Below are 26,178 nucleotides of genomic sequence, written 5' to 3'. Positions count from 1 at the left end.
TTTGCCACCTAGGTATTCTGTTTGTTTTTCATGTGGGAATTCAAGGAGATTCAAAAACTATGCTGATGCTTTACAGAAGACTCCTTAATTTTTCTTGTTGAATTTTGATGTAGATTTATTAATTTTGTTAGTCTTTTCAAAGAACAAAATTTCAGTTTTGTTGCTCCTACTTATTACTTCTTATTCCCTATTTGATTAATATCTGCTTTTATCTTTATTCCTTCTTTCCTTCTGTTATCTTAGTATTTTCTTGGTTGATATTTTTCTAAATTCTTCAGTTGGATCATTGGAACATTAAGCTTCAGACTTTCTTTACTACATATGCATACAGCTTTGTCACACGCCTTTAGTTTCCTCTCACAAGTTTAATATATATTGTGTTCAGAATTTTTCAGTTCTAGTATTTCCTTATTTCCATTGTAATTGACTCTTTGTTCCATAAGGTATTTAGAGTTGGTCTTTAAATTTCCAAATGTGTGGGTGTTTTTATTTATTTATTTATTTATTTATTCTTGTGGTTAATATTCTCTTGTCATTTGTTTTCTAATTTTATTACACGTTGGTCAAATAATGTTTTCTCTAAGACACTGATACTCATCATTACCTGAAGAATTCTGTAAGTTCCATTATGTGAAGCTGGTAAACTGTATATTTCAAATTTTCTAAATCCTGCTAACATCCTTGGCTCCTTGATCATGTGCTGGAGTGTTATCTGTATGTTTTAAATTTAACCTTCAAAATAATCTTTATTGGTAGGTATTATTATCTCTTTTTAACTGATGAGAAATCCAAGGTTGGCAGAAATAAGGTTTTTTTAAGGTCACCCAGATAATAAATTGCAGAATTATGATTAGAATTCTGGATCATACAGCTTCAGTGTTCAAATTTTTTCACTATAGTCTTGATGTCTATATCAAATGCCATAGGCTTAACAGTATAGAAACAACATTTTCTGAACTGTATGTCAACGAAATGTTGTTCGTTGGACTTGAGAGAATTTGTTTACACATATAACAAACTCTTACTTCTTCCAAATCCTAGCACAAAATCTAAACTAACCGTTTTTTAATTTGTTCTATATACACATAGTTGATCTTTAGAATAATGGTCCTGAACATTAAAAGAGACTTTTCTAACCCATGAAAGCCAGTATGTTTATAGTATTTATAGTTTACATTTACTGATTCCTTAAAATCAAGGCTCTATCACAACTTTTAGTTAACCATGATACGAATTTAATCACCTGGGAGTAACTGCAGACGTACTAAGGAATATTAGATTCCTTTGGGATATTGCGGTGGTCTGCACTAAAGAACTGTGGCTTCACTCTAGTAACTGCCTTCAAAATGTTTTTCAAATATTTATTTGGAAAAAAAACAACACTACAAATATTATAAGTTCAATTAACTTTTTGATTTGTAGTGTTAAAGTTTCCAACTGGAAAAAAGTTTTAGAGGCCCTATTTTTCTTTTCTTACTATGAAAATATTAACAGATTAATAATAAATGGGAAAATGGTTATAAAAACATTTGACCATAAAGCATAAAGCCATGGTCCATTGAATAAGGCTTGATGAATGTCATTTCGGCTAGAAAGGCACAGTATTAATTACTGTAATGAGCCACTTTATTGAATAGGACTCCCACATAAAATACAGTCATTGGAAATAAGCAATTACTGAAAATTACATAGGTTGAAAGTGGTACCTCATTTGACTGTATTTTATTTTTTCATGCACCCATGAACTGAAAATTAATGCCAAAGCATATAGAGCAGATTATGTGCATGGGAAGATGTTTCTATAAAATAAACCTTAGTGGAACTGACATTTTACTTGGAAAGGAAGAATTTCAAAAAGCAATTCATTTAGGTGGCAGTAGATTAAAATAGTTATATTGTAATGTATATAAAGTTGAATAGCATGTAATATCATGTTATGAGGTTGTGAAATTTGTCTGAATGTGTATTTTGTGAAAAGGGAGTTTTAAATGGGTCAAGATTTTTGGTATTAAGTTATCACAGCATTATAAATTATGACCTCTTATAAAACACCAGGAATGAAAATTAAAATATGCATATGACATGTCACGCACAAGCACACAATCACGTCCCAAACCTTCTCATAATTCCTTTGGGCTCCAGGCCACCCAGCCCACCTTGGTCCCTGTTCTTTGTGGGAAGCATCTTTTTATCTTCCTGTGAACCCCACTGGATTGTGAGCTCCCTGTGATAAGGACCACATCTCCCTCGTCTGGTCCATTTCCATCCCTTATCTACATGGTTATCACTCAAAATATATTTGAAGAAATAAATTCATTTCAAAATGTTAAAAAACGTCTCTCTTTTTTGGTGGACATTCTTTTCTTATGTTGTACATCCTCGAAATAACAAATGTGAAGCACGTAAAACTTGTGAAGGAGGACTGCTCATTTTGAAATGCATCAACTCAATCAATATATCGAGAAATCTTGTAAAACTGAAAAGTAAATGACTGGAAACTTCATTTACTTAACTTTTTTGTACTTGAATTTTATGACAGTACTTTAGTCACTAAAGCAATAGTCTGGGGTCCAATCTCCAACAATTTACACATCACCCAGACTAGTAGAATGATAACTGATGGTACATAGGATGTGGGAGAAGCCTTATCTTTAATTATTGAAAACAATTAGATATATTTAATTTATAGTTCTTACTGGTCGGAAACTATAAACACATGCTAAATATACTTTAATTATAGATGTAAAAGATGAAATGACTTTATGTTTATGGGTTCATATAAATGAAAAGATGAAGATTGGAAATTGCATTGTCAGCTGTCACAGAACTAAACAAAGGTGAATGGATTTACAATTTTGAAGAAAATGCCAGATATTTTTAACCATGCCAGTGCTTATAAATTTAAAATCCATGGCACCCTGATAGAACAAGGAAGTAACTCCTAGACTCTAATAATGATTCAATTGCATTCAAATGTAAAGTCTAAATAGTAAGAACAGCACCATCAGAAACAGTGACAACACATTGAAGCAGGCATAACACCTCATGGAAAATAAAATTTAGAGTGAAACTATACTCAAAAGCGAAGGAAGTTTAAAAAGAAGTCCAAAATGTAAATGTCAAAGATAGGATTAGCAGCAACCCCAGCAACCTGATATCTTTCTGGGAGACAGTTCTAGAAAACTCTTGATTAAAAATGTTTCATATGACCTACAAAAGATTCTTAATCCTAGAGTGATTTGCCTTTGACCCTCAATGGACACACACCTAGGGAATACAAAGAAATTATGTATAATCCCTAGTTAAAATGATTACACAATTCAGTATTCTGCAAAAATAATCATTTTATGGAATCCCTACTGTTTTAGTTGAAAGCAACAAAATGTTTTCACCCAGGACCCAGCACACTATTTGCATATAAAGGTCCTCAATAAATGATTGTTGAATGAAAGAATGTACATTCAAAAGCAGCCATATTTTATTCTGAGTTTAAAAGAAAAGAAAAAAGAGGAGCCTTTACTATAGAGATCAATAAAAGAAAAAGTATTTTGATTTTAGATTGTGTACCTTTTATTTTCCTCTCCATTCTTGTAAATGGGCAATCAATTATCTATAAAACATTTTTAAGCTAAAAAGAGAAGTATGTAGGATTTTTATGTTTGGGATGATGAACACCACTTCTTCCCTACACTGGCTTCGCCAACTTCTATCTTTGAAATTCAGCACATGGTTATGTGGCTGTATCCTGTAATCTCTTCTCCTAGAGTTATGTCTTGAATGGTTTGCAGAGATGCTAAGCCATTATTTTAGAAAATTCTTTCAGAAGAGCAAAAGTCCTGAAGGGAAAAACAGGCTGTTCTCCAGCTCTCTCTCTCTCTATTTTTTTAAGTGAGTAAACATCCATCCTGGAGATTATAGATCAGGCTGAGTAAACTTGCTATATGTAGAGTTAATAGAACAAATCATCAAATACTCTATAATCACAAGGAAAAATCACCAAATGCTGTGCTGCAATCAACAAGGCTTCGTGAAGAGGAAATCATCCCAGAACAATTTGATTTATTTTTGAGAACGTCTAAGACCCTAGGCAGGCCACGAGGGTAGCAAATGCAATATCGTCATCAAGGATCAGACTCAAAAAAAAAAAAAAAAAAAAAAAAAATTAGGAAAATAATCAGTAATTAATATATTGTTCTCATCTAACTTGTTGCATCTGAAGGTTCATTTTTTAAGGTAAAAGTTGTTTGTCTTGATGATGAATATAAGTCTATTTGCTGAGTCTGACATCATGGTACAGTTTACTAACAGTAGCATTTCTTTTCTGGTGTGCTAGGCAGATAGCATATGCTATAGGCATTTAACAGACACTAGTTAATTCTCATAACAAGCATCAAAAGTGAGAATTATCTCCATTTTACAGATGAGAATTGGAACCAACATCACTTAATGACTATTAATTGTCTAAATTGTGGTTCTAGCCTGCTTCTCTTGGTTAGGCCAAAAATTTTATGCTGGTTGGCTTTCCATACCTTCCCATACACTGTCCTCTCTGCCTGGATCACCTTCCTCCTATACCCTTTCAATGTTCCTTCTCCAGTAAGGCAGACTCGGGGGGAGAGGTCTACCTCTTGATTCCTGTAATTCTTTTTACTTTCATCTGTTTATATGTGTTTCTTCCCCACTAGCTTCTTAAGGGCACAATTCATATCTTGCTTTCTATTGAATCACCACAGCTCGGAAAAGCACCAAATGACTAATAGGTGGTCCCTAAATGTTTGTTGAATGACTAAGTGAAGACCTGTGGAAATGAAAAGGATAAACAAAACATAATGGTGTTTATCCCTTTTCTCCTTATTTTATAGACTAGCTAGCTGTTAATTGTGAAGGTTTATTGGGGAACTTGCTGTATGTTTAGAAGAAAGGAGGCAGATAAGGGAAGGGGCAGACATTGCCCTTTTGTTGGAGAAACAGTCACTGTTCTTTTTAACCAGTTATGGGCTCTGATATCACAATAGGAAGTACAATCCTTCATCAAGTGCGATGATCAGTATGTGTGAAGAAGAACAGGGAGGAAACCTTCTCTGGCAAGTCCTAGGGCACAAGGAGGAGGCTGGGACGCCCCTCCTCCCTCCATCACACTCAGGGCCCTGTGGCTCTGAGGTTCAGGCGCGTGTCCGTGATGGCTGTGGGCGCTCCCTCTGGAAATGGCACATCAGCAAAGCCAGCAGGGTGGAAGCATCAGGGAGCTCAGGCCAAAGAGCAGTTAGAGTGCCCAGACTCAACCACGGGGGAAACTTTGCCCCCAATGAAAAAACTCACTTCTGAGGACTGAGTGGGGCTGATTTTATTACCAGGATTACCAGAAAGCCAAGTTCACTTTTCAGTTTATTAACAAGCACTCTGCTTAAGGATCCTAGAGTTTAATCTGGATGATACGGAGGAAAATATATGAATAGGAAACCATTACGTGGTTTTGTTCTTCTTGAAGCCTAGAAAATACTCTCAGATATGCAGCTTTATCTTTCAACCAGGAAGAAAAGGCACACCTCTCAGCCTGCCCCAGTCTGAGAGTGGGAGGAGAAAGGATGGTGGGACTTGCCAGTTGGGAACCGGGTTTTCTATCCCTTCTGGAAGGACAGTAATTTATCCCAAGGCATAAGAGGGGAGAAACTGTTTTATTTTTCCTTTTCTTCTTACTTCAGGATCTGGGTAGGCTGTGAGAATGGATTACAGATGTTATGGTTTGGTTTGTTCGTTGTTTACTGGGAGAAAGACAGGTATTTTAAAAACGTGCAATAAAGGTGATCAAACAGGGCTATTTCTGAGAACATGGTCTCTGCAAAGTGAGGTTGCCATGGGAATTACTTATGATTGTTCAAAGCCAGAGTAATTACTCTGAAAAATCTTGCCTAACATTTGCTCTCTGGTTCCTGCAATGCGTAATCAAAACATCCCCCCACCTTTTGTTGTCAGATTTTTTTTTTTTTTTTTTTTGCCTTCTAACTTGTAATCTTCAGATTCCTGGGGAGTCACTGTTTTCCCTGACAGGAGAAAACAGATTCTTTTTCGTGTAGTGGAAGTCACAACCGTTACGTGGTTAAGGGAACTTGTAAGAGTTTTATTTTGTTGTTTCTTTGTTCATGTTGTGAGAATCAATGATAAGCCAGCCTCTAGTTTTCTTTTTCTTTTTACCATGCTTTGAGGAAAAACAGCCTCAATTTATATTGCAGTGCTAAGAGAGTTTTTTCAGGTAGAGTGGAGGGCTTTGCACTCCATTTTACACTGACTGGTATTTCCAAAGGCAGTTGGAGTTTTCATGAAAACTTTCAAATGCTTATTGAAAAATACTTGTAAGGGAGCTAAAAGTGGTATATATTCACAGTTTTTGTTGTATGTTTATGTATTTTTGTTTTTTGGTGGCTTTAGGTTTTCTTAATAAAAATGAAAAAGGCTGGCCATATATAAAATATAAATATTAGCTGTTTTCTCTTTAAATTCTGCTTCCTTTAAATTTTCATCATGGATATTCATTTAAGTGATAGTTTCTGTTTCAGGTTTCTCTGGTCCAATGGCAATCAACAAATAAAAAAATTTTTAAGTATTTATGAAGAACACCATGAACATCAGAAAACTGATTAGAGCTGAAGATAAAAACAGTAGATACTGAAAAGGAATTGTTCTCTGTTTTTCTCACAACCAAAATAAAGTCAAAACTTTAAGGGTGAATGGCAACACAGTCTTCTTGCTGCCTTAACTGCTGCTGAGATGAAGAGAAAATATTTTCTCTACATTCCACTTTCCAAACTGGAAACTTTACCCTGATAATCAATGCCATTAAGGGCTGAGCAATATTTTTTCCAACTGTAGTTTATCTACATTATGGATCAACTACGCTTATATGGATCATGGGAAACCTAATCATTGTTTATAATTTTCTTTGTATAAGATCAAGGACTGTGTGTTTGAATCAACTGACCATATAGATAGGAGATATCCTGCAGTTCTCAAACATTTCTAGTCTTTTCAGATGCCTCATGGCTTGGATAGCACCAAGAGGCATTGTCTTTACTAGTTCATTATATGTTAGGAGATTATGAGAGAGGCTCCAGGGTAAGATTTCAGAATAAAACTATAATTGTTATTTTACTGTTAGTTAATAAAAAATAACTGTTAATTTGGGAAGATGAAAAGCTACAATAATATAAGGACATGAAAGAGCTCAGAAATGGCATTTTAGGGTCTGTGAACCTGACTCAAAAAAGCGATTGCTTACAGAGCGATGATGATGGATGCAGGAGAGAACACCTTCGTCTGCCCTCTCCACACCAGCCACGATCCTTTTTTGATTCCTTACCACTTTTCAGGGGAGTGAGAAATGTCATATTTCCTTCTAGAAAGAAAATGAACTTCCATTGACTAAGGTTTCAGTTTTGTGTTTCCAGTGGGATATTGTAACTAACGATTTAAAAAAGAAATCTGGTTTTGCCACTTTTGGCTTAAATGATATCAGCTCTCGTACTCTTCCTGGAGATAGAGGGTCCTAACCTCAGCCCAGAGTGCAGTAAATTTCACACCTGTGCTTAAAGTCTGCTCTTGAAATAAATTAAAAATATAAAGCATCTGCTTTTCTAGTATGTAAAATACAATTTCAGCCTGATTTTCCACTGATAACATGAACTTTTGTGCCCATGCCCCATATGCTCTATTGAGTGAAAGAGAACAGTAGAGAAGAGAGGTGGCACATTTTATAATAAATAAATACAAGCACTTAAGGAAAATTGAGTATCGTGTGCACATGTGTGAAATTCAGGATGATCTTAGTTGGGATCAAGTTAATGACCTGCAAGGCCAAGTGGAAAAAACATCTCACCGCACAGAACAAAAAAATATAGAGAGGGAAATCGTAAGGGAAATTAGGAGAAAAAGGAGCAGACGGAAAACGAGTACTTGAACAAATGATAAACGAAAATTTCTCTGACCAGATCATCTGAGTCTGCAGACTGAAAAGACAGTTCAGTTTAGGTAGATCTGATGGGAAAAGGCATACACCCAAGCGTATCCTGGTAAAGTCCCTGTAAGTCCAAGAATTCATAGGAAATCTTATAAGCTTCTCCCAAAAGCAAACCAACCAAACAGCCAACGAACTACCACACAAAAACCTAATTATTTTCAAATGAAAACAAAACAAAACATAACTTTAGCATCCAACTTCTCATTTACAATATTGGAAGCTTTAAGCCAGAGGAATAGCATCTAGACCATTAAAAGAAAATAAATAAATGGAAATCCTTGGGAAAGAAGAGATATGCTGCAAAGGAACTCATAATAGTGATTTAGAACTAAAATTATTAAACTACAGCAGAGAGCCTAGGAACTGGGGGTAAGGAAAGGAGAAAAGCAAAATTGTTTCACCAGGGGAGAGGTGGGGAAAAGCGAGAGAAGACGGGCACAGGTACTCTGAAGTCTAATGCTTGTGGGGTGAGGGGAGAAGGAGAGGGAACAGAGATTTGATATTTTATTTCCAAGTGATAATAAAGAAATATGTAGTTGGTCACAATCAACAGAAAAATACATAGTTGATTACAATCAACAGAAACAGGATGGTTAACATTTTAAGAGAATAAAAAAATACTAGGGCTTCCCAAAGTGAAATACTTGCAAGTGAATTAGATGCTTTTGCAAACTCTAATGTTCAACCTCTTTTACAAACTCTGCCATTAGTCTTTCCTTTGTAACTAATTATACTCTTGAACTCATATTGATTATACTACCAAACTGATAAATATATTGATAAATATAAACACAAATAATATATATTGCTTGTTGCACCTATGCAATGAGTTTCATGTTTTACGTCTCATTTTAAAAAGTGGATAAATGGAAAATACTTACATTTCTTTAAAATTATTAATTAAATTTAATAATTTGTTAATTAAATTAATTAACATGTGGTTACCTACTGATACTTTACTGTGGCATCTGAGAAAAAAAATTCCTATCTACTTTTCAAATGATAAAGAAATAGACAAATCAGAACATGCATAAGATAACGTACCTAGTGATAATTCTTTAGTAGTCACCTATGAAGCACTCAATAATCAGAGTAACTTTTACTGATTTTAGAGAAACCTGCTCTGGTTATTTTCCATGATGTAATAACTGGACATAAACAGGGTCACTTGCAGACGGCCACAGAGGCCACTGCTAATCCTGGGCTGCACCTTAGAGATGCAAACCCTTCATTCTGCACGAGGAAACAGAAGTCTGGGGAGGCTATCGACTTATTTAAAGTCCTGCAGTGGCCACATGGCAGGGTTCAAAAGCAGACTCCTCAAAAGACAAAATTTAAATTCATAAATTTCAGAATGTTATGATAAACCATGAACAGTTTAATGATTTCTTCTACAAATAAATGCATTTTCTTCATTATTTTCCAGAGACATTAGATTCTAGGACTCAACACAGTTATGTGGTTCTTTTCGCTAACATATATGCTAAAAAATAAATTTGATTATTTGAGACAGTGGCTCTTACTTTTTGATCAATGTATTTGTTGTCTTCAATTGCAGACCGTTTGGAGTGATCACACGATGAGGAGGAAGCTGAAGGGAGGCTTCTTAAGAGGCAGCAAGTGTCCTGTTGCTGGCGATCAATAAATTGCTTCATAAAACTTTCCCTGCAAATGAAGTATACATACGTCAAGCATTATTCATGAAATGGAGCAAGAGACAGCATTTTGCAATGATGCATTTGCTTGAGCTAAGAAAAGGCAATGACACAAGATCACAGAAAATACCACATATCACACAGAGAGTGGTGTTTAGATTTAATTAATAAAATATTTAATTTAGAGAAAGCTTCCTGAATCTTCAGCACTCCTGTTTAAGAAAAGTAAATCCCTGAAATATTTAAATGCATTAATATTCAGTAATTTACGGCATTTAAAGAATACTATCATGGTAATGATACGATACTTTATTTTCCTCTAAGAATTGGGAAAATTAGTTTCTTCAGAACTTCCATTCATCACAAGAATCCTTGAGAGATAATTTTACATGTAAAGACTCAAAACAATTCAAAAGAAACTTCATCTGGTCTCCAAAGTATGGTTAGAATTCAAATGACATCTCTTCAAGTAACCCCTGATCCTGAATCTAATTTACAATTTTTATACTTGATATTTTAGGTTTTAAATTTTCTTTCTACAAATCAGAAATGCCAATATATTTCCATTTGAATTTGAAATATGGCATCACATCAAGTCTCATATAACCATGTAGAATTGTTTTTAAAACTATTTAAGTAAAACTTTCCTCTTATTCTCATTCTATTTGTAATCTGCGATCTATAACTGGAAGAATCTCTTTTAATTATAAAAAATAGATGTTTCAACAACTCTCACTGCAGTAGAAAATCAAATTAGTATGAGTGGAAAATGCCATGGTTCTTTTAAAAGTTAGAAGACAAATTATAGTGTAACCAGACACAGCATTCTAAACTGTAGTAGTACCAAAATCTGGCCAAGGGTGGGGTCTCAATCTACTTTAAAGTAAAAAGACTTCAAAGGCAATTTTATCCTTACACAGTTAAGGGTCAGAGGTTGATATCTATCTATCATCCATGCAACACTGAACACCTTCTCTAGAAACCTGGGAAGTCAAATCCCAGGGACTCATCTCAGAGAGAAGCAGTGGGAAATAGTCTTGCTGAGATTACTGCGGTTGTAATATGCCTCTTCTCTGAATATATTGCCTAAAGGTGTCAATTGAGAAGAATCATTGGCTATTCAATCAATGGTTTTTATAACAGAGGTAAAAAGAATAGAAATATAGATAATAAATTTAAAATAGAAAAAAAAAAACACATAGGAATTGAAATAAGGGTCAAGTCTGATTTAAGATGAATCTTTTACACTGTATTTGAGATATACAATTAAAGAAATGCTGATACCTGATTTTAGGGACTGTAAAATCTGAAGGAAGCTTTGAGATTTTCACCATTTGTGGTCTGTTTGGAAATTTTTCAAAGATTCGCAGCCGCAAAGGGAGCTTTTCTTTGGTGTCTGCATTTGCTTCACTTTGCTTTAACTAAAGAAAAGAAAAAACAGAAAAAAGAAAGGAAAAGGGGATCTATGATACTGTCATAGAAAATCAGATTTTCACAAAGAAACAATGAGTAATTACATGAAGAAACAGAAGATGGCAGCAAAGACCGACCAAGTATAATTCTCTTGCCTGCCATATACACAAAAGGACAAGTATTGTATGATCTCGTTGATATAAAATAATTACAATAAACAAATTCATAGAGGCAGAAACTAGAATACAGGTTACCGGGGGCTGAAGTACAGGTAGGGAATGGGGAGTTAATGCTTAAATATTACAGAGTTTCTATTTGGGGTGATGGAAAAGTTTTAGTAATGGACGATTGTGATGATAGTGCAAAATTGTGAACATAATTAACACTACTGAAATATATATTTGCATGTGGTTAAAAGGAGAAATTTTGGATCATATATATGTTACCAAAATAAAAATTAAAAAAAAAAGAAAATCTATAGGACTGTACAACACAAACAGTAAACCCTAAGGTGAACCACAGACTATAGTTAATAGTACAATTACAAAAGTGTTCTTTACTCAATTGCAACAAATGTACCACAATAATGCAAGGTGTTAATAGTAGGAAATCTGTATTTTATGTATACTTTTTCTGTAAGCCTACAACTTCTCTGAAAAGGAGGAAAACAAAAAAATTGAGCTATGGGAAAACACAAATACAAACAAAAACAAAACACAACAAAAACTGAATTAGAAAAAAGCAATGAGATGAAAGCTTTGTTATTTTATTTTCAAATATAAGCCTCTCATACCATACATTATTTTCATTGCTTATTTATATATTATCACTAAACTAGTTAAGTATGTTTTGTTTTATTGATATATGCAATAAAATTAGAAATCAGAACAGAAAAAAATAAATGAAAATATGAACTATAGAATCATGCTTAGTGGTAATGTTTGTAAAGAGAGAAAAATGTTAAGAAAATTGGTTATTTATTCTAGCAGAGATAAAGAAAAGCTCAAAATAGGAAGAGCAGACTTGGTACATAAAGCAAGATTTCTATTTAACTGTAAATTTATTTCATAAATTATCTTTGTGAGAAAAGGGAAGCAAACTGCTTGCTTGCTTGATTTAGTTAAGACTGTTTTTGTATTTCTAATAATTGGGGTTTGGGGGAGCTGAGGCTTAACATCACACACCTGAAGCGCTACTGGGCACAGACTAGACTCATCTTGACCTTTTCAACGGTTTATCAGGCTCCTACACTTTCGTTCACTCACAATACAGCAATGCTGTATTCTCTTGAAGCCCTCCTTACTTCTCTTTACCACTCCTGTCTTTTCTCAGTCCTCTTTACACACTGGAATTAGCCTCTCATGTATGCACTGACTCCTGTGCTGGCATCCCTAACTGCATCTTGTAGTACTGATTCTGTTCAAAGAGTCTGTTTAATTCAGGCAGCCTTTTGAGAGGCTTATTGTTGCCTTGTTGGCTATGCTTTTATTTCATAATTACAATTTTGTCTTGGGTTTGTGGGAAGATTAATATTAGAGGCGGAGAGCTTCTGTTGAACAGGAAAAAAGGTGGTGATTCCTCCCTCCTACCCCTATATGAATATACAAGCTGGTCAGAGAGAATATGAGTCTTCCATTTGGGGACTCTCAATTTGAATATTACACATGGCTCAATGTCCATCCAACCGGTTGTGAGATCATAGTGAGGTGTGTACCCTGATTTCTGATTCAGAAAGTGTGTCTGTTTTCTCATTCTCCTACAGAAGTTGCTCTTACTATTTTGTTTTGAATAATATAAATAAATTTTCCCTTAGTCATGTCTATGCCATTTAATTTTGTGGGTGGCTGTTGGTTCTCTCTGTCTTAGATGGTGATCTTATTTAGGGAAGGGGCTGCTGCTGATCACTGCCTTCCTCTCTCCCCAAGGGGAGCAATGCGTGCAGAACAGCACATTATCAATAATTTGATGGCTATGATGATAACAATGATAAAGACTTAGCTCCCAAAGGCACAAAACAAAAATTGCTAACATCTCCACGAGATGACTCCATACATAAAGATATTAACCAGTAAAAGACTTGTTTTCCAAAAGTCCATTGATACAACTAGCAGAGAAATATTTATCCCTGGTAAGAGTGTACATGTAGAGCACACAGAAAAAGAAAAAAAAATGATAATTTATTAAGTCAGAACAAAGTAAAGCAATTATATAAGTCCAAAGACAGGTTGATAAGTTAGAGAGGAAACAAAGTATTCATTAATTCACTTATTTGTTGACTCATTCATTTAAACATTGATATGGTCATTTATAAGTTATATCCTATAGGCTAGGTACTGTGCTAAGTTCTAGGGATGTAAAAATAAATGACACAGCACTTGTCCTCACTGAGCACACTTTATAACCAAGGAGATGGTTCTATGAACAGATAATGACAATAAAATGTAGTAGCTCCTTTAGCCAAGATATGAAATACTGCCATGGCTCATGGATAGAGAGCAAAGGGAGAACTGAGAAAAAAAAAAAAAAAAAAAGAAGGTGCTACCTCTACTCCAAGAAACTTCTTAGGCAGCAAAATGGCTACATATGACTATGTCAGTCAACATTGGGCTCTAAACATACAAGGACTTGTATGCATATTTTATGAGAATTAAATGTCTTCAAAGAGACACAGGGCAAATGACATATTAATCAGGGCACTTCAACAAAATAAAAATTGGGAGCTTGTGCCAGTTTGAAACTGTTATGTACCCCAGGAAGGGCCATGTTCTTTTAATCAAGTCTTGTGGATGTGAACTTATTGTTGGTGAGAACTTTGATTAAATTATTTCCATGAAGGTATGACCCCGCCCATTCAGGGTAGGTCTAAATTGGATCACTGGAGTTCTTAAGAGAGCTGAGATCTCACGGAGACCCAGGTGCTTGGAGATGCTGGGAGATGCAGACAGAAGGACGTTTGGAGATGCTAAATGAAGAGATGAAGACCAGAGTTTGCCCCAGAGAAGCTAAGAGAGGATCCCCAGATGCTTAGAGAGAACTGTCCTGGGAGAACAAGCAAGAAGAATGCACAGGAGCTGAGAGAAAGAAGTTACGAGAGACAGAAGCCCAGAGACATTTTGGAGAAAGCCATTTTGAAACCAGAAACCAGGAGGAAAGAACTAGCAGACACCAACCACTTGCTTTCAGAGCTGACAGGGGTGTTCCAGATGCCATAAGCCTTTCTTCAGTGAAGGTATCCTCATGTTGATGCCTCAGTTTGGACACTTTTATAACCTTAGAACTCACTTTAATGATGCCCCTGTCCCTTTTGGTACTTTCTAATCGGCTCTCCTTTCTGTGATCATAGTAATCTTCTCACTTGTCCACTTAGAGCCTTACAATGGAGTTCCGCTGCTCTTAAAACAAAACTCTAAATCTTTAATCTTGGCTTTCAGGCTCCATCTGGCCCCATCCTACCTGTCCAGCCTCACCTTGCCCTATCCTTCACCATGTTCCAGTCTTACCTTCTTTCAGTTCTTCAAAAGTGTCATGGCCCCTGTGACTCAGAACCTTAGCTCACACGGTTCCTTCTGTTGGGGAGGCTCTTCTATTCCTCTTTCTCTCCTTTGCTTCATTAACTCATATCTGTTCTTCAAATTCCTGTTCCAGTAGCAATTCCTCAGAGGACTTTCTCTGACCCACAGGATCATCCTCTTTCAAGCTCATAACATCCTAGGTTGCACCACAGAATACTGCTGCCTGTGTAAGTCAAAAAGCTGCAATATCCTATGGTTCAACTAACACATACCATAGTTTGAAGTTCAATTGTGTAACTGCTTGAACAACTTATCTCGTTTCTCTGAGATTGTAAACTCTGGGAGGATAGGGACTGTGTTGGGTTTTGTTCATTATTCCATATCCAGTGCCTGGCATAAGACTTGACACAAAGTAAATACTTAACAAACATTTTTTGAAAAAATAATTATACTGTTTAGATGGCAGATGTCTCTCATGTAGATGTATGTCCAGCATATTATTGGGAAATAAGAGAAAGGATTTTAGGTACATATTGAAGGGTAGAGAGAAAAGCATTAAAAGTCCATTTATGGCTTGGATATATTAGTTGGTACGGGACATAGGTGTCCCTATACTCACAGAACACAGTGCTATATGATTCTTCTGGCATTTAACCTGAACTGGTGCCTGTCATTGATAAAGTGATGAATAAATTTAGACTTATAAAATCTTGCAAAGGGACATATTGAGCAAATCACAAATTATAACTAATCAAATATTCTAGAATATAATATTTAGCCTGTGTAGGTTACCAGTATTAAAATATACCTTGTCTATATGTTTTTTAATGGAACTCATCACATTCTAATTTGTATTAGACTTATTTAAACTTATGCCAAATATTTCCCCAAAGCCCTGTAAGCTCCTTAGGGGCCAGATTCCATTTTTAATTTACTTTTATAACACCTTCCGAAGAAGAAATATAGTGTGTTTGTGAATAAATGAATTAGAATTCAATGTGAGTTAATCATTGAACAGTAAAACTATAAAGCAGATGAGAAGTTCTCTTTGATGACTAAGAGGGTTCTTCAGGATCTTGAAAATCCTTTGAATATCAGTCATTGCTGCACCACACATGTGTAGAGTGCCAGTTAAAATAGAAAGAGACAAGATTGCTTGGATTGTAGATACATCAGATTATATACATACATACATATATATATACACACACACACACACACATATATATCAGTGCTGAGGCACTGAATTGAATATCCTGTAAGTAGGAAGGATGCCTTTCTGAAAATCTCGTTTCTGTTGTTGGCAGTTTAGCAGCATCAACTAAAGATGAACATACACATATCCTGAGGCCCTGCAATTCCTCTCCCCACTGTATACCCAAGAGAAGTGTGTGCACATGTGCACCACAGGCATGTCCTGGTGTGTTCATAGCAGCACTGAGTCCCAGACTCTAAATGACCCAATTGTCCATCAGTCATTGAATGGAAAAATAAATTGTGGTACTTTCACACATTTGAATGAATGTACTACAAGCCAACAGAAGCATGTGGATGAATTTCACAACATACTGTTGAGTGACAGAAGCCAGACAAAAAAGAGTACATATTGAATGATTCCATTTATATCAAGTTAAAAACAGGCAAAGCATATCTATGCTGCTAAGTGTCGGGAGTTAGGTTTTCCTGGAGTGGGGATGAAAGATGAAGACTGGAAGCAATTATGTGGAGGGACTTCAGGATACAGCCAATATTTCTTGGTCTGGTTGCTGGTTGTGTTCAGTTTATACAAATTATGCAAACTACCACTTTCTAAATGTAAAAAGTTTAAAATAAAAAAGATAGATGGTGCAGTTGAGCAAAACCATTTAATTCTTATTCCACCATAACCTTGACAATTTATCCTTTCCCCCATCCTTGATCCTGACCAAGACACAAAAAAGAAAAAAGGAAGAAAGAGTAAGATGGGATTAAAGAGTATATTGGGGGGGGGAGCAATAGAGGTGAGGACAAGGAAACTAGGGTAAACAAACATGTTTCATGGTACTTGGAAGACATTATAAAGTTTTTTAAAAATGTGAAAAACAGTATTCTTCCTTTTACCCAAATTACTTCTCCTTGCAATTAAGCATCGTTTTTCAAAGATCAAAGTTACTTTAATGTAGATAAGTCAATACCATGAATTATAGGAACTAGTTACCAATATACGATCATTATACTATTCCACAAAAGCAAACCTACTGACATAAAAGGTTTATTATAAAGTAATTGTAATGGTAAATATACACATTTTAAAAAATCATTTCAAAGATTTTGATTCTTAAAGGGAAGGAACATAAAGCAGAGAACCCAAATTTTATTCTTTATACTGAAAAACAGAATGTAAAGAACCGTACAAAGGAAGGAGTTTATAATGGCTTCAACTGAGCACGCAACCTGACTGCCACAGATAGCTCAGATGATAGCTTTGAAATGGACTGCCACATGGTAAAAAAGCATATTTGCAAAAAAGAAATTAGAGTCAAAGGAAAAACTCAAACCCTGAGCTTTAAAAAATATAAATCATCCAAGCTCAGTGCTATTCTATGGCTCAGCATCTGTCTCGCTGAGATATCATTACCCATTGGGGTGGCTGAAAGCCTTTTGCTTTACTTGTGCTTCTCAAGAGAGTTCGGATGTAATTGCTCTGCATGACACATACTCTGTTCTGCCTCATCGCTTAAATCTTCCACATTTCAGCCTGTGCTTTCTTCTGTTAAAATATTCAAACGTTATTCAGTTTCAGTTCCTTTCTGAACGTGGCAACAGATAACTGAATTGGAGGATTACATTAAATATGAATTTTTTTAATTTTTTTGTGTGATTTTCTAAAAGAAAACAAGTTAAAAAGGATTCAGACTTGAAAAATATTCATATTTTAAAATCTAGTTCTGTGCTAGTTTGAAGAATGTGCATAGACCTGGGGGTTAATGCAACTGAAGAATAGGTTCGATTGTTCAACACATGAAAAATGACCATATTATGTTCACTCTGGAGAAAGGCACTCCTTCTCTTTATTATATAAAAAAATTAAAGCTTGAATATTCTCTGCTTCTATGAACAATGCTTTGCTGCTTTTCTGGATCTACATATGACACAGTAATTCAGAATATAGACTCCTCCTAAACATAAAATATTATTTCTTAAGGAAGTTTCTCTTGTTATTGTGTATGTGTTTTACAACCACAGCTTCTGGGTTAAACAGATGACACATCTGGAGCAATGATCAAACATGTTGGTTTTTATTCATATCACCATGTTGCTATAAAACCTTGATAAACAAATATAAAGAACATCCTTCACTAGCTTGTTAAAACCAGTAAAGAGTTTCTTTGGGCAAAAGGCAGCTAGTCTACATGATTGCATATCAGACAGCAATACTGTGTATTTTTAAAATATTTCTTTTAAATTTGAACAGTTCTTTAGTCACTAATTTTCCCCCTTCTGCAAAATTTTTTAATAAAACCAGTGCTTCCGAGGTCAAATTGGGACTTAACTACTTAAGCACGTCATCTCAAGCCAGCAATGTAAATTGGAGGGCTAATCTCTTGTTAGCTTATGATACATAAAAGCTAGTAACTCAAAACATTCAAAGTAATTTCATACCTCAGCTGACAAATTGCATGTGGAGTTTCCTTTCTCCATCTCTCAACAGATTCCTATGTGTTACCTGTCCCTCCTTCTGGCATGCCCCCTACATAAACGGGGAGAGGAGCGATGTTCTGGGAAAAGCTGATATATCAGGGACTAGTGTAGTGCTTCTGTGCTTCCTGGCTTGGGAACTTGGCAGAGCACTTAAAGACTGGCTGCATTCCCTAATAAGGTTGCAGCTTATGACATCCCTAAGATAAGCATGAAATGTTACAGTGCAGAACCTAAGATTTTATAGTCTTTCCATGTCCTTCAGAAGGTTACTTTGTACAACAATGTAAATAATATTTGCAGCAAGGCTAAGCTAGAAGGCAGCTCAAATAGTTCAGTAAGGGGGAAGAAAACTATTCAAAAACTAGAATACCTAATTATGTTGAATGAAGACATTTTCCTTACATTATTGTTCCCTAAAACCCCATTAATGGAGCTAATGATTTCTTAGGGACAGGAATAATGAATCCAGCCTGCTTTTGTAGGTTCTTCTTTCTGGACTCCAAACACCTCTATTTTATATCATGTCTCTCTTGTGTTATTCAACTGAGACACAGTCGTTTTCATTAGGGAATTTACTGAGTCACAGAAATATGTTCATTGTGATAAAAAATGCAGTTTTTCTCCACTTCAGACGAAATTATATTGGTGTTCCATGTAAACTAGATAATTGGTTCTTATTATGAGATAAATAGTCAGAAAGTAATGGGGGAAATCCCATGCCGAAGGGAATTCAGGATCTATACATAGGGTGTGCTCACACAATGTCCTCTCCTTCTTGGTTTAGAAAGCATAGGAAACAGCACAGTCAATAAAAACAGTGGAAAGGGAAGAAGATACGAATTAAAATTTTTGTTCAGTTTTATAATCCCTTTGGATGTCACTCCTTTCAAATGAAGAGTGAGAATCTTCATTCCTTTATTTAAATGCCTCATATACAAGTGAGATAGCATATTGATTGTGATTTGGACTACTCAGGGGAAGTGTGCTATAAAAACCAAAGCTACTCCTATGCCACGGTAACTGCTAGCTCCACACGAAAATGATTTCATCTAATGATTGGCAATAAATGAAGGTAACAGCACATATGTGCTTTTGGTTCACTCTGCTCCATCTAGTCTGGGACCATCTCAACTAATCCACCTTCTCCAATTCCTTCCCCTTCACTGTGCCGATTGATTTATTTTCTCAAGACTTGATTATAAAAATAAAAGTGAAAATAGAGAGAGGCAAATATTTCTCCTGATCTTCCCTATTCTCATTCACTTTTTAAAAAATAAAAAATTTAATTTTAGGGCAGTTTTAAGTTTACAGAAAAATTGCACAGAAAGTACAGAGCGTTCCCATATACTCCCTCTACCCTGCCCTATTATTAAAGTCTTATATTAGTGTGGTACAGTTGTTACAACTGATGAACAAATATTGATACATTATTAGTAATTAAAGTTCGTGGTTACATTAGGGATCCTTCTATGCATATACAGTTCTAAAGGTGTTGACAAATGCGTAATGTCATATATCCACCATAACTGTATCATACAGAACAGTTTCACCGCTCTAAAAAAGCCCCATGCCCTACCTAGTTATTCCTTCCCTCCACCTGCCCCCCAAAACCATGACAACCATTGATCTTTTTACTGTCTTCATAGTTTTGCCTTTCCCACAATGTCATATAATCAGAATCATACAGTATGTAGCATTTTCAGGCTGACTTCTTTCATCTAGAAATATGTATTTAAAGTTCCTCTGTGTCTTTTCAGAGCTTATCTCTTTTTATCACTGAATAATATTCCATTATATGGATGTGCCACAATTTGTTTATCCATTCACCTATGGAAGGCCATCTTGATTGCTTCCAATTTGGGGCAATTGTAAATAAATTTGCCATGAACATGCATGTGCAATATTTGTGTGGACATAAGTTTTCAACTCCTTTGGATGAATACCTAGGAGTGCAATTGCTGGACCATATGGTAAGCCTACATTTAGCTTTGTAAGAAACTGCCAAACTGTCTTCCAAAGTGGCTGTACCATTTTGCATTCCCCACTAGCAATGAATGAGAGTTTCTGTTGCTATGCATCCTCGTCAGCATTTGGAGTTTTTGGCGTTTTGGAGTTTAGCCATTGTAATAGGTGAGTAGTCGCTCCCTTTTCAAACTTGCTTCTTTAAAGAGCTGTCTTACACTCATCATTTACATTAATTGGCTATACTCACTTCCCATTCAACCTTCCACCTTCTCCAATCTCAGGTCTCTCCCCACCACCTCATTGGAAGTGCTCTTGCCAGAATTGCCAACATTTCCCAGGCTAACTCCAATGGCCACCTGGTCATCCAGGTTTTATCTCTCTGTGCCTCCTTAAATCCTCCTAACTGGGTTTCCATCTCAGTCTTGCCTCTTTAATTCCATCTTTCAGCACACCTAAAAGATAAACACCATCATGTTCCTCTGGTCCTTAAAGCAATTCAAGAACTGTCAGTCAAGTATAAAACAAATTCTAATCTTATTACAACATTAAGTATCCTTCATTGCCTAGCTCTTTATCTCTAACAATATTGAATTTTTGTCTCCCTCCCACACATTCTTCAAAATATCATCTCCTTTAGGAAGATTTCTCATGATAATAACAACTAATTGTTGTAGTAGAAGTAGCAGTAGTAATTCTGTGTGCTAGACACCATGCCAAGCTTGGCATTCATAATATTATTTAATTCTTGTGATGGTTAGGTTTGTATGTCAACTTGGTGGGTGATGGTCAAGCAAGCACTGGCCTAACCATTACTGCAAGGACATTTTGTGGCTGGTCAATAAGCCAGAAGGCTGGTTATTAAATTATCAGTCAAATGATTGCATCTGTGGCTGATTACACCTGCAATCAGCGAAGGGAGTGTCTTCTACAATGAGAGAATACAATCAGCTGGATTTAATCCATTCAGTTGAGGACTTTTAAGGGAGAAGAGAGAATTTTCACTTCTTCTTCAGCTAGCCAGTCTTTCCTGGGGAGTTTATCCAAGACCTTCATCAGAGTTGCCAGCGCGCAGCCTGCCCTACGGAATTTGGACTCGTGCATCCCCATGGTTGTGGGAGACATTTTAATAGAATCTCATATTTACAGATATCTCCTGTTGGTTCTGTTTCCCTAGAGAACTCTGACTAATACAATCCTCAAAACACTCCCCCCCATATTGGTATCGTAATTAGTGCCATATTATACCACGTTATAGACAAGGAAACTGAGGTTCAAGGAACTTAAAGCAGCTGCTCCAGGTCTTCCAGCTAGAAGTGGCAGAAAGAAGCTTTGAGCAAATCTTTCCAAATCCAGCACTTGAGCCTGTGTTGCTTTATGAAAACAATACTTTTAAGCAATCAATATATTTTTACTTCTGCAATTTTTGTATGGAACATTTTCTCCCACTTTTCAAACCTGTTTCCAACTTGAGTTAGGTTTGCCTTCTTTTGTGCTCCTTGAGTTTTCCTCAAGCCAGCACATAGAGCTTTCAACTGTAACTTTCTAGTTATGTGCATCTTTTCCCTATTAAGCTAACAAATTTTTAATTAAGGGCAGGAATTTTTGTGGACTCATGGCCTCACCTGTACAGTTAAACATGCAAGATAGGGATAACGCAATGGTGATGAAATGAAGAACAAAGGGGACAAGATGACATCCATCGTCTGTAAACAAGCTGAACTGGATCATTTGTGGTATTTCTTAGATTCTTTACCACATGGAATCTGCTCTATTAACCAGTACCAGAAATTCTTCCAATTTCAGATGAGTTTCATAAAAATGAGGAGAAGAAATGACAAGTCATGCTGGATTTTCTATTAGAAAAAAATCATAGAAAGCACTTGGCTTCTGAAAAAGCATCTGCCCCCAAATTTTTAAGATCACAAATGCATAATTAAATATAAATTGTACAAAAGATATTTATGGTATAAAGCTTCACATATGCCAGTATCTTTGAGCAGGGCAACTCAGTAACCAATTTATAAGTTGCATCGTTAGAGTTTATTTTAGAAAATTTTTATCCTGTTTCTTTTAAAAAAAACGTTTTATTCTGAAATAATTTTAGACTTACATAAGAGTTACAAAGGGAGTACAGAGAGTTCTTGTTGCTCTTGACCCTGTTTTTCTTATGTTACCATCTTATATAACCATAGAACATTTATCAAAACTAAGAAATTAACGTAGGCCCAAGACTTTAAAGTGCCGAACTTATTCAGGGTCCCCCGGTGTTCACTCTAATGTCCTTTTTCCTTTCCAGGATCCCATCCAGGAGACCACTGTATTTCATTGTCATGTCTTCATAGGCTCTTCTTGGCTGTGATGGTTTTTCAGACTTCCCTTGTATTTGATGACCTTGACAGTTTTGAGGAGTACTGGTGAGGAATTTTGGAGACTATCTCTCTATTTGGGGCTGTCTGTAGTTTGCTCCTGATTAGACTGAGGTTATGGATTTTTCAGAGGAATATTATGGAGATGATGTCCCCTTCTCATTCTATTGGGGGGGGTGCAGGGTACATGATGCCAATATGTCTTATTACTGATGACATTAAACTTGATCACTTGGTTAATGTAGTGTCTGCCACATTTCTTCACAATAAAGTTGCAATTTTTCCCATTTAATATACTATTAGTTGGAAGTCAATCACTAACTCCAGTACACACACTCCAGGAGAGAAGAATTACGCTCCATCTTCTGGATAGAGGAGACTACAAAATCCATGGACATGTGCTTAAACCACCGAAAGAATACAACTTTGCATTTGTGTGTGTGTTTGTGTGTGTGGTATTTGAGGCCATGAAAACATCCTATTTCTCCTTTAAGTTTCACCCACTAATTTCAGCATTCATCTGTAGATTTTGCCAGTAGTGAATATGATGGCAGTGTTCTAACAGCAATTTTCTGTTTTCCCCATGCCTTTTACATTTATAATTTGGAATCATTCTGAGGAAGAGTTGTGCCTTGTCCTCCATTTATTCATTCAATCATTTATTTATGTAAGTATGGATTAGTGGCTATTTATGCTTTTATTTGTATTATATATACATATAAAATATATGTATAGTATGATATTATTGTTATTTATTTTATTGCTCAAATTGTTACAACTTTGACCAATGGGATCTCTTTCAGGTTGCCTCCTGACTTTTTTGACATATCTCCATCTTTTTATTTTAAGTACTTCCTTAATTTCTAGCACTACAAAAGGCTAGTCTCATCCTATATTTCTCCTGGCTCAGCTGTAGAGTCAGCCATTTCTCAAAGGAGCACTGATTCCTTTTATTGGAAACCAAAATATAAGTACTATGTTTGCTTGATTTGCTTCTAGGCTCACTCAGCAGAAAGAGCTAAGAAATACATGTATGTATACTAATTAATGTTCATACAAGTACCTATGTTTAGTTTTGTATTTCTCTCTGCCTCTTTCTTGTCACTCTGTCTCCATTTTATAGTAAACTGAGTTCATATTGTATCTTCTTCTCCAATCTAGTTTCACAGGGCTCATTCTGGTATCTTCTTGTTTTTGACATCTTCCTTTTGCTTATTTGTAACTTCTTCCTCTAACAGTGAGAAATTTGGCTCTTATTATCTACAATAATTTCCTTACTTGTTAACCTTAGTAAACATATAAATAGTATCAGAATTGTTAACCCATTCTACTGGAAAAACAAATGTTGGATTACAGTATTTGCATGTAGTCTTTTTGATTTTAGTCTTACAGCATTCAGTGTATAGTAACTGTATGCTTAATTTTGTAGAAATTGCCAAACTATTTTGCAAAGTGGCAGTACCATTTTTCATTCTCACCAGCAATGCAGGATTCCAGTTCTATGAATCCTTGCCAGAATTGGAATTGCCAGGTTTTGTTTAAATTTTAGCCATACTAATCAATACTAATCAATAGAGGTATTTCATTGTACTTTTAATCTGCATTTGTCTAGTGACTAAAGATATTGAGCATCTTTTTACATGCTTATTTTCCATCTGTACGCCTTCTTTGTAGGTTTTTTTCTCATTTTAAAAATTGGGTTGTTTGTTTTCTTGTTGAATTTTTAAGAATTCTTTATATTTCTCTATACAAGTCCATTATCCTATACCTGATTTGTAAATATTTCCTTCCAGTCCATGACTTTATTTTCATTCTATTACAAGTGTCTTATACAGAGCAAGAGTTTTAAATTTTGAAAAATTTCAGTTTATCAATTTTTAATTTTCTGGATCATGCTTTTGGTGTCACATCTAAAAATCTATTTGCCAAACGTGAGATCCACAGATTTTCTCCTATATTTTCTTCTAGAAATTTTATAGTTTTACATTGTACATTCATTCAATTATCTATTTTGAGTTATTTCTATATAAGGTATGAGATGTGTATCAAAGTTCATTTTTTTTTGCACATGGATGTCTACTTATTTTAGCAGCACTTGTTGAAAATACTATCTCCATTGAACTACCTTTGCATCTTTGCCAAAAATCAGTTGGCTATATTTGTGTGGGTTTATTTCTGGGCTTTTGAGTCTTTTCCATTCACCTATGTACCTATCCTTTTGCCAATATGAGGCTGGTTTGTTTCCTTTAGATTTAGAATAAGTCTTGAAATTGAGTCATTTGACTCTTTCAAATTTGTTCTTCTTTCTCGGAATGTTTAGGATATTTTAGTCCCTTTGCTCCTATTTCTCTTTAATCCCTGCCCTATTTTTTTTTTATTCATTTTATTGAGATATATTCACATACCACGCAGTCATACAAAACAAATCGTACATTTGATTGTTCACAGTACCATTACATAGTTGTACATTCATTAACAAAATCAATCCCCAACACCCTCATTACCACACACACAAAAATAATAATAATAATAATTAAAGTGGAAAAGAGCAACTAAAGTAAAAAAGAACACTGGGCGCCCTTGTCTGTTTGTTTGTTTCCTTCCCCCACCTTTCCACTCGTCCATCCACAAACTAGACAAATGGGAGTGTGATCCCTATGGCCCCCCCAATCCCACTGTTCCCCCTCATAAGCCACATTTTTATACAATTGTCTTCAAGATTCATGGGTTCTGGGTTGTAGTTTGATAGTTTCAGGTATCCACCACCAGCTACCCCAATTTATTAGAACCTAAAAAGGGTTGTCTATATTGTGCATAGGAGTGCCCACCAGAGTGACCTCTCGGCTCCTTTTGGAATCTCTCTGCTACTGAAGCTTATTTCATTTCCTTTCACATCCCCCTTTTGGTCAAGAAGATGTTCTCCATCCCACAATGCCGGGTCTACATTCCTCCCCGGGAGTCATATTCCACGTTGCCAGGGAGATTCACTCCCCTGGGTGTCTGATCCCACGTAGTGGGGAGGGCAGTGATTTCACCTGTCAAGTTGGCTTAGCTAGAGAGAGAGGGCCACATCTGAGCAACAAAGAGGCATTCGGGAGGAGGCTCTTAGGCACAATTATAGGGGGGCCTAGCGTCTCCTTTGCAGCAACAGTCTTCCCAAGGGCAAATTCCGTGGTAGACGGCTCAACCCATCAAACCACCAGTCCCCTATGTCTGTGGTCATGTTAGCAACCATGGAGGTGGGGTAGGCGAATACCCCTGCATTCTCCACCAGCTCCTCAAGGGGGCTCTGCATATTTTTTTCCTTTTTTTTTTTAAAAAAAACTTTTTTTCCCCTAAATCAGCTGTGTGAAAAATTAAAAAAATTAAAAAAAATTAAAAAAACATACAATAAAAGAACATTTCAAAGAGGCCATAACAAGGGAGTAAGGAAAAGACAACTAACCTAAGGTAACTACTTTACTTCCAACGTGTTCTTACTCTACTCCAAGAAAGTAACCTAATATAGCAACATTTCTGTGAACTTGGCCTGACCTATTTTTAAGGCAAAAATTCAAATGATAATGAAACACCTT

The 26,178-nt window shown here is 35.7% G+C and overlaps 1 protein-coding gene across 3 annotated transcripts in view; it reads right to left on the bottom strand.

Annotated features, from left to right (window-relative positions):
* NALCN (sodium leak channel, non-selective) overlaps window positions 1-26,178 on the bottom strand; it is a 373,030-nt gene that overhangs the window by 87,223 nt on the left and 259,629 nt on the right. For all 3 annotated transcript variants that reach the window (XM_037800332.1, XM_037800333.1, XM_037800334.1), the window contains 2 exons: window positions 10,951-11,087; window positions 9,535-9,676 (listed from right to left, as the gene is read on the bottom strand). In XM_037800332.1, coding sequence (XP_037656260.1) covers window positions 9,535-9,676; window positions 10,951-11,087 — 279 coding nt within the window. The remainder of the gene's footprint in view (window positions 1-9,534; window positions 9,677-10,950; window positions 11,088-26,178) is intronic.

Source organism: Choloepus didactylus, chromosome 12 (genome assembly GCF_015220235.1).
Source record: "Choloepus didactylus isolate mChoDid1 chromosome 12, mChoDid1.pri, whole genome shotgun sequence".
In the NCBI taxonomy this organism is placed as follows: Eukaryota; Metazoa; Chordata; class Mammalia; order Pilosa; family Megalonychidae; genus Choloepus; species Choloepus didactylus.
The sequence above is the reverse complement of the archived record's forward strand: the minus strand, read 5'-3'. Positions and strand labels throughout refer to the sequence as shown.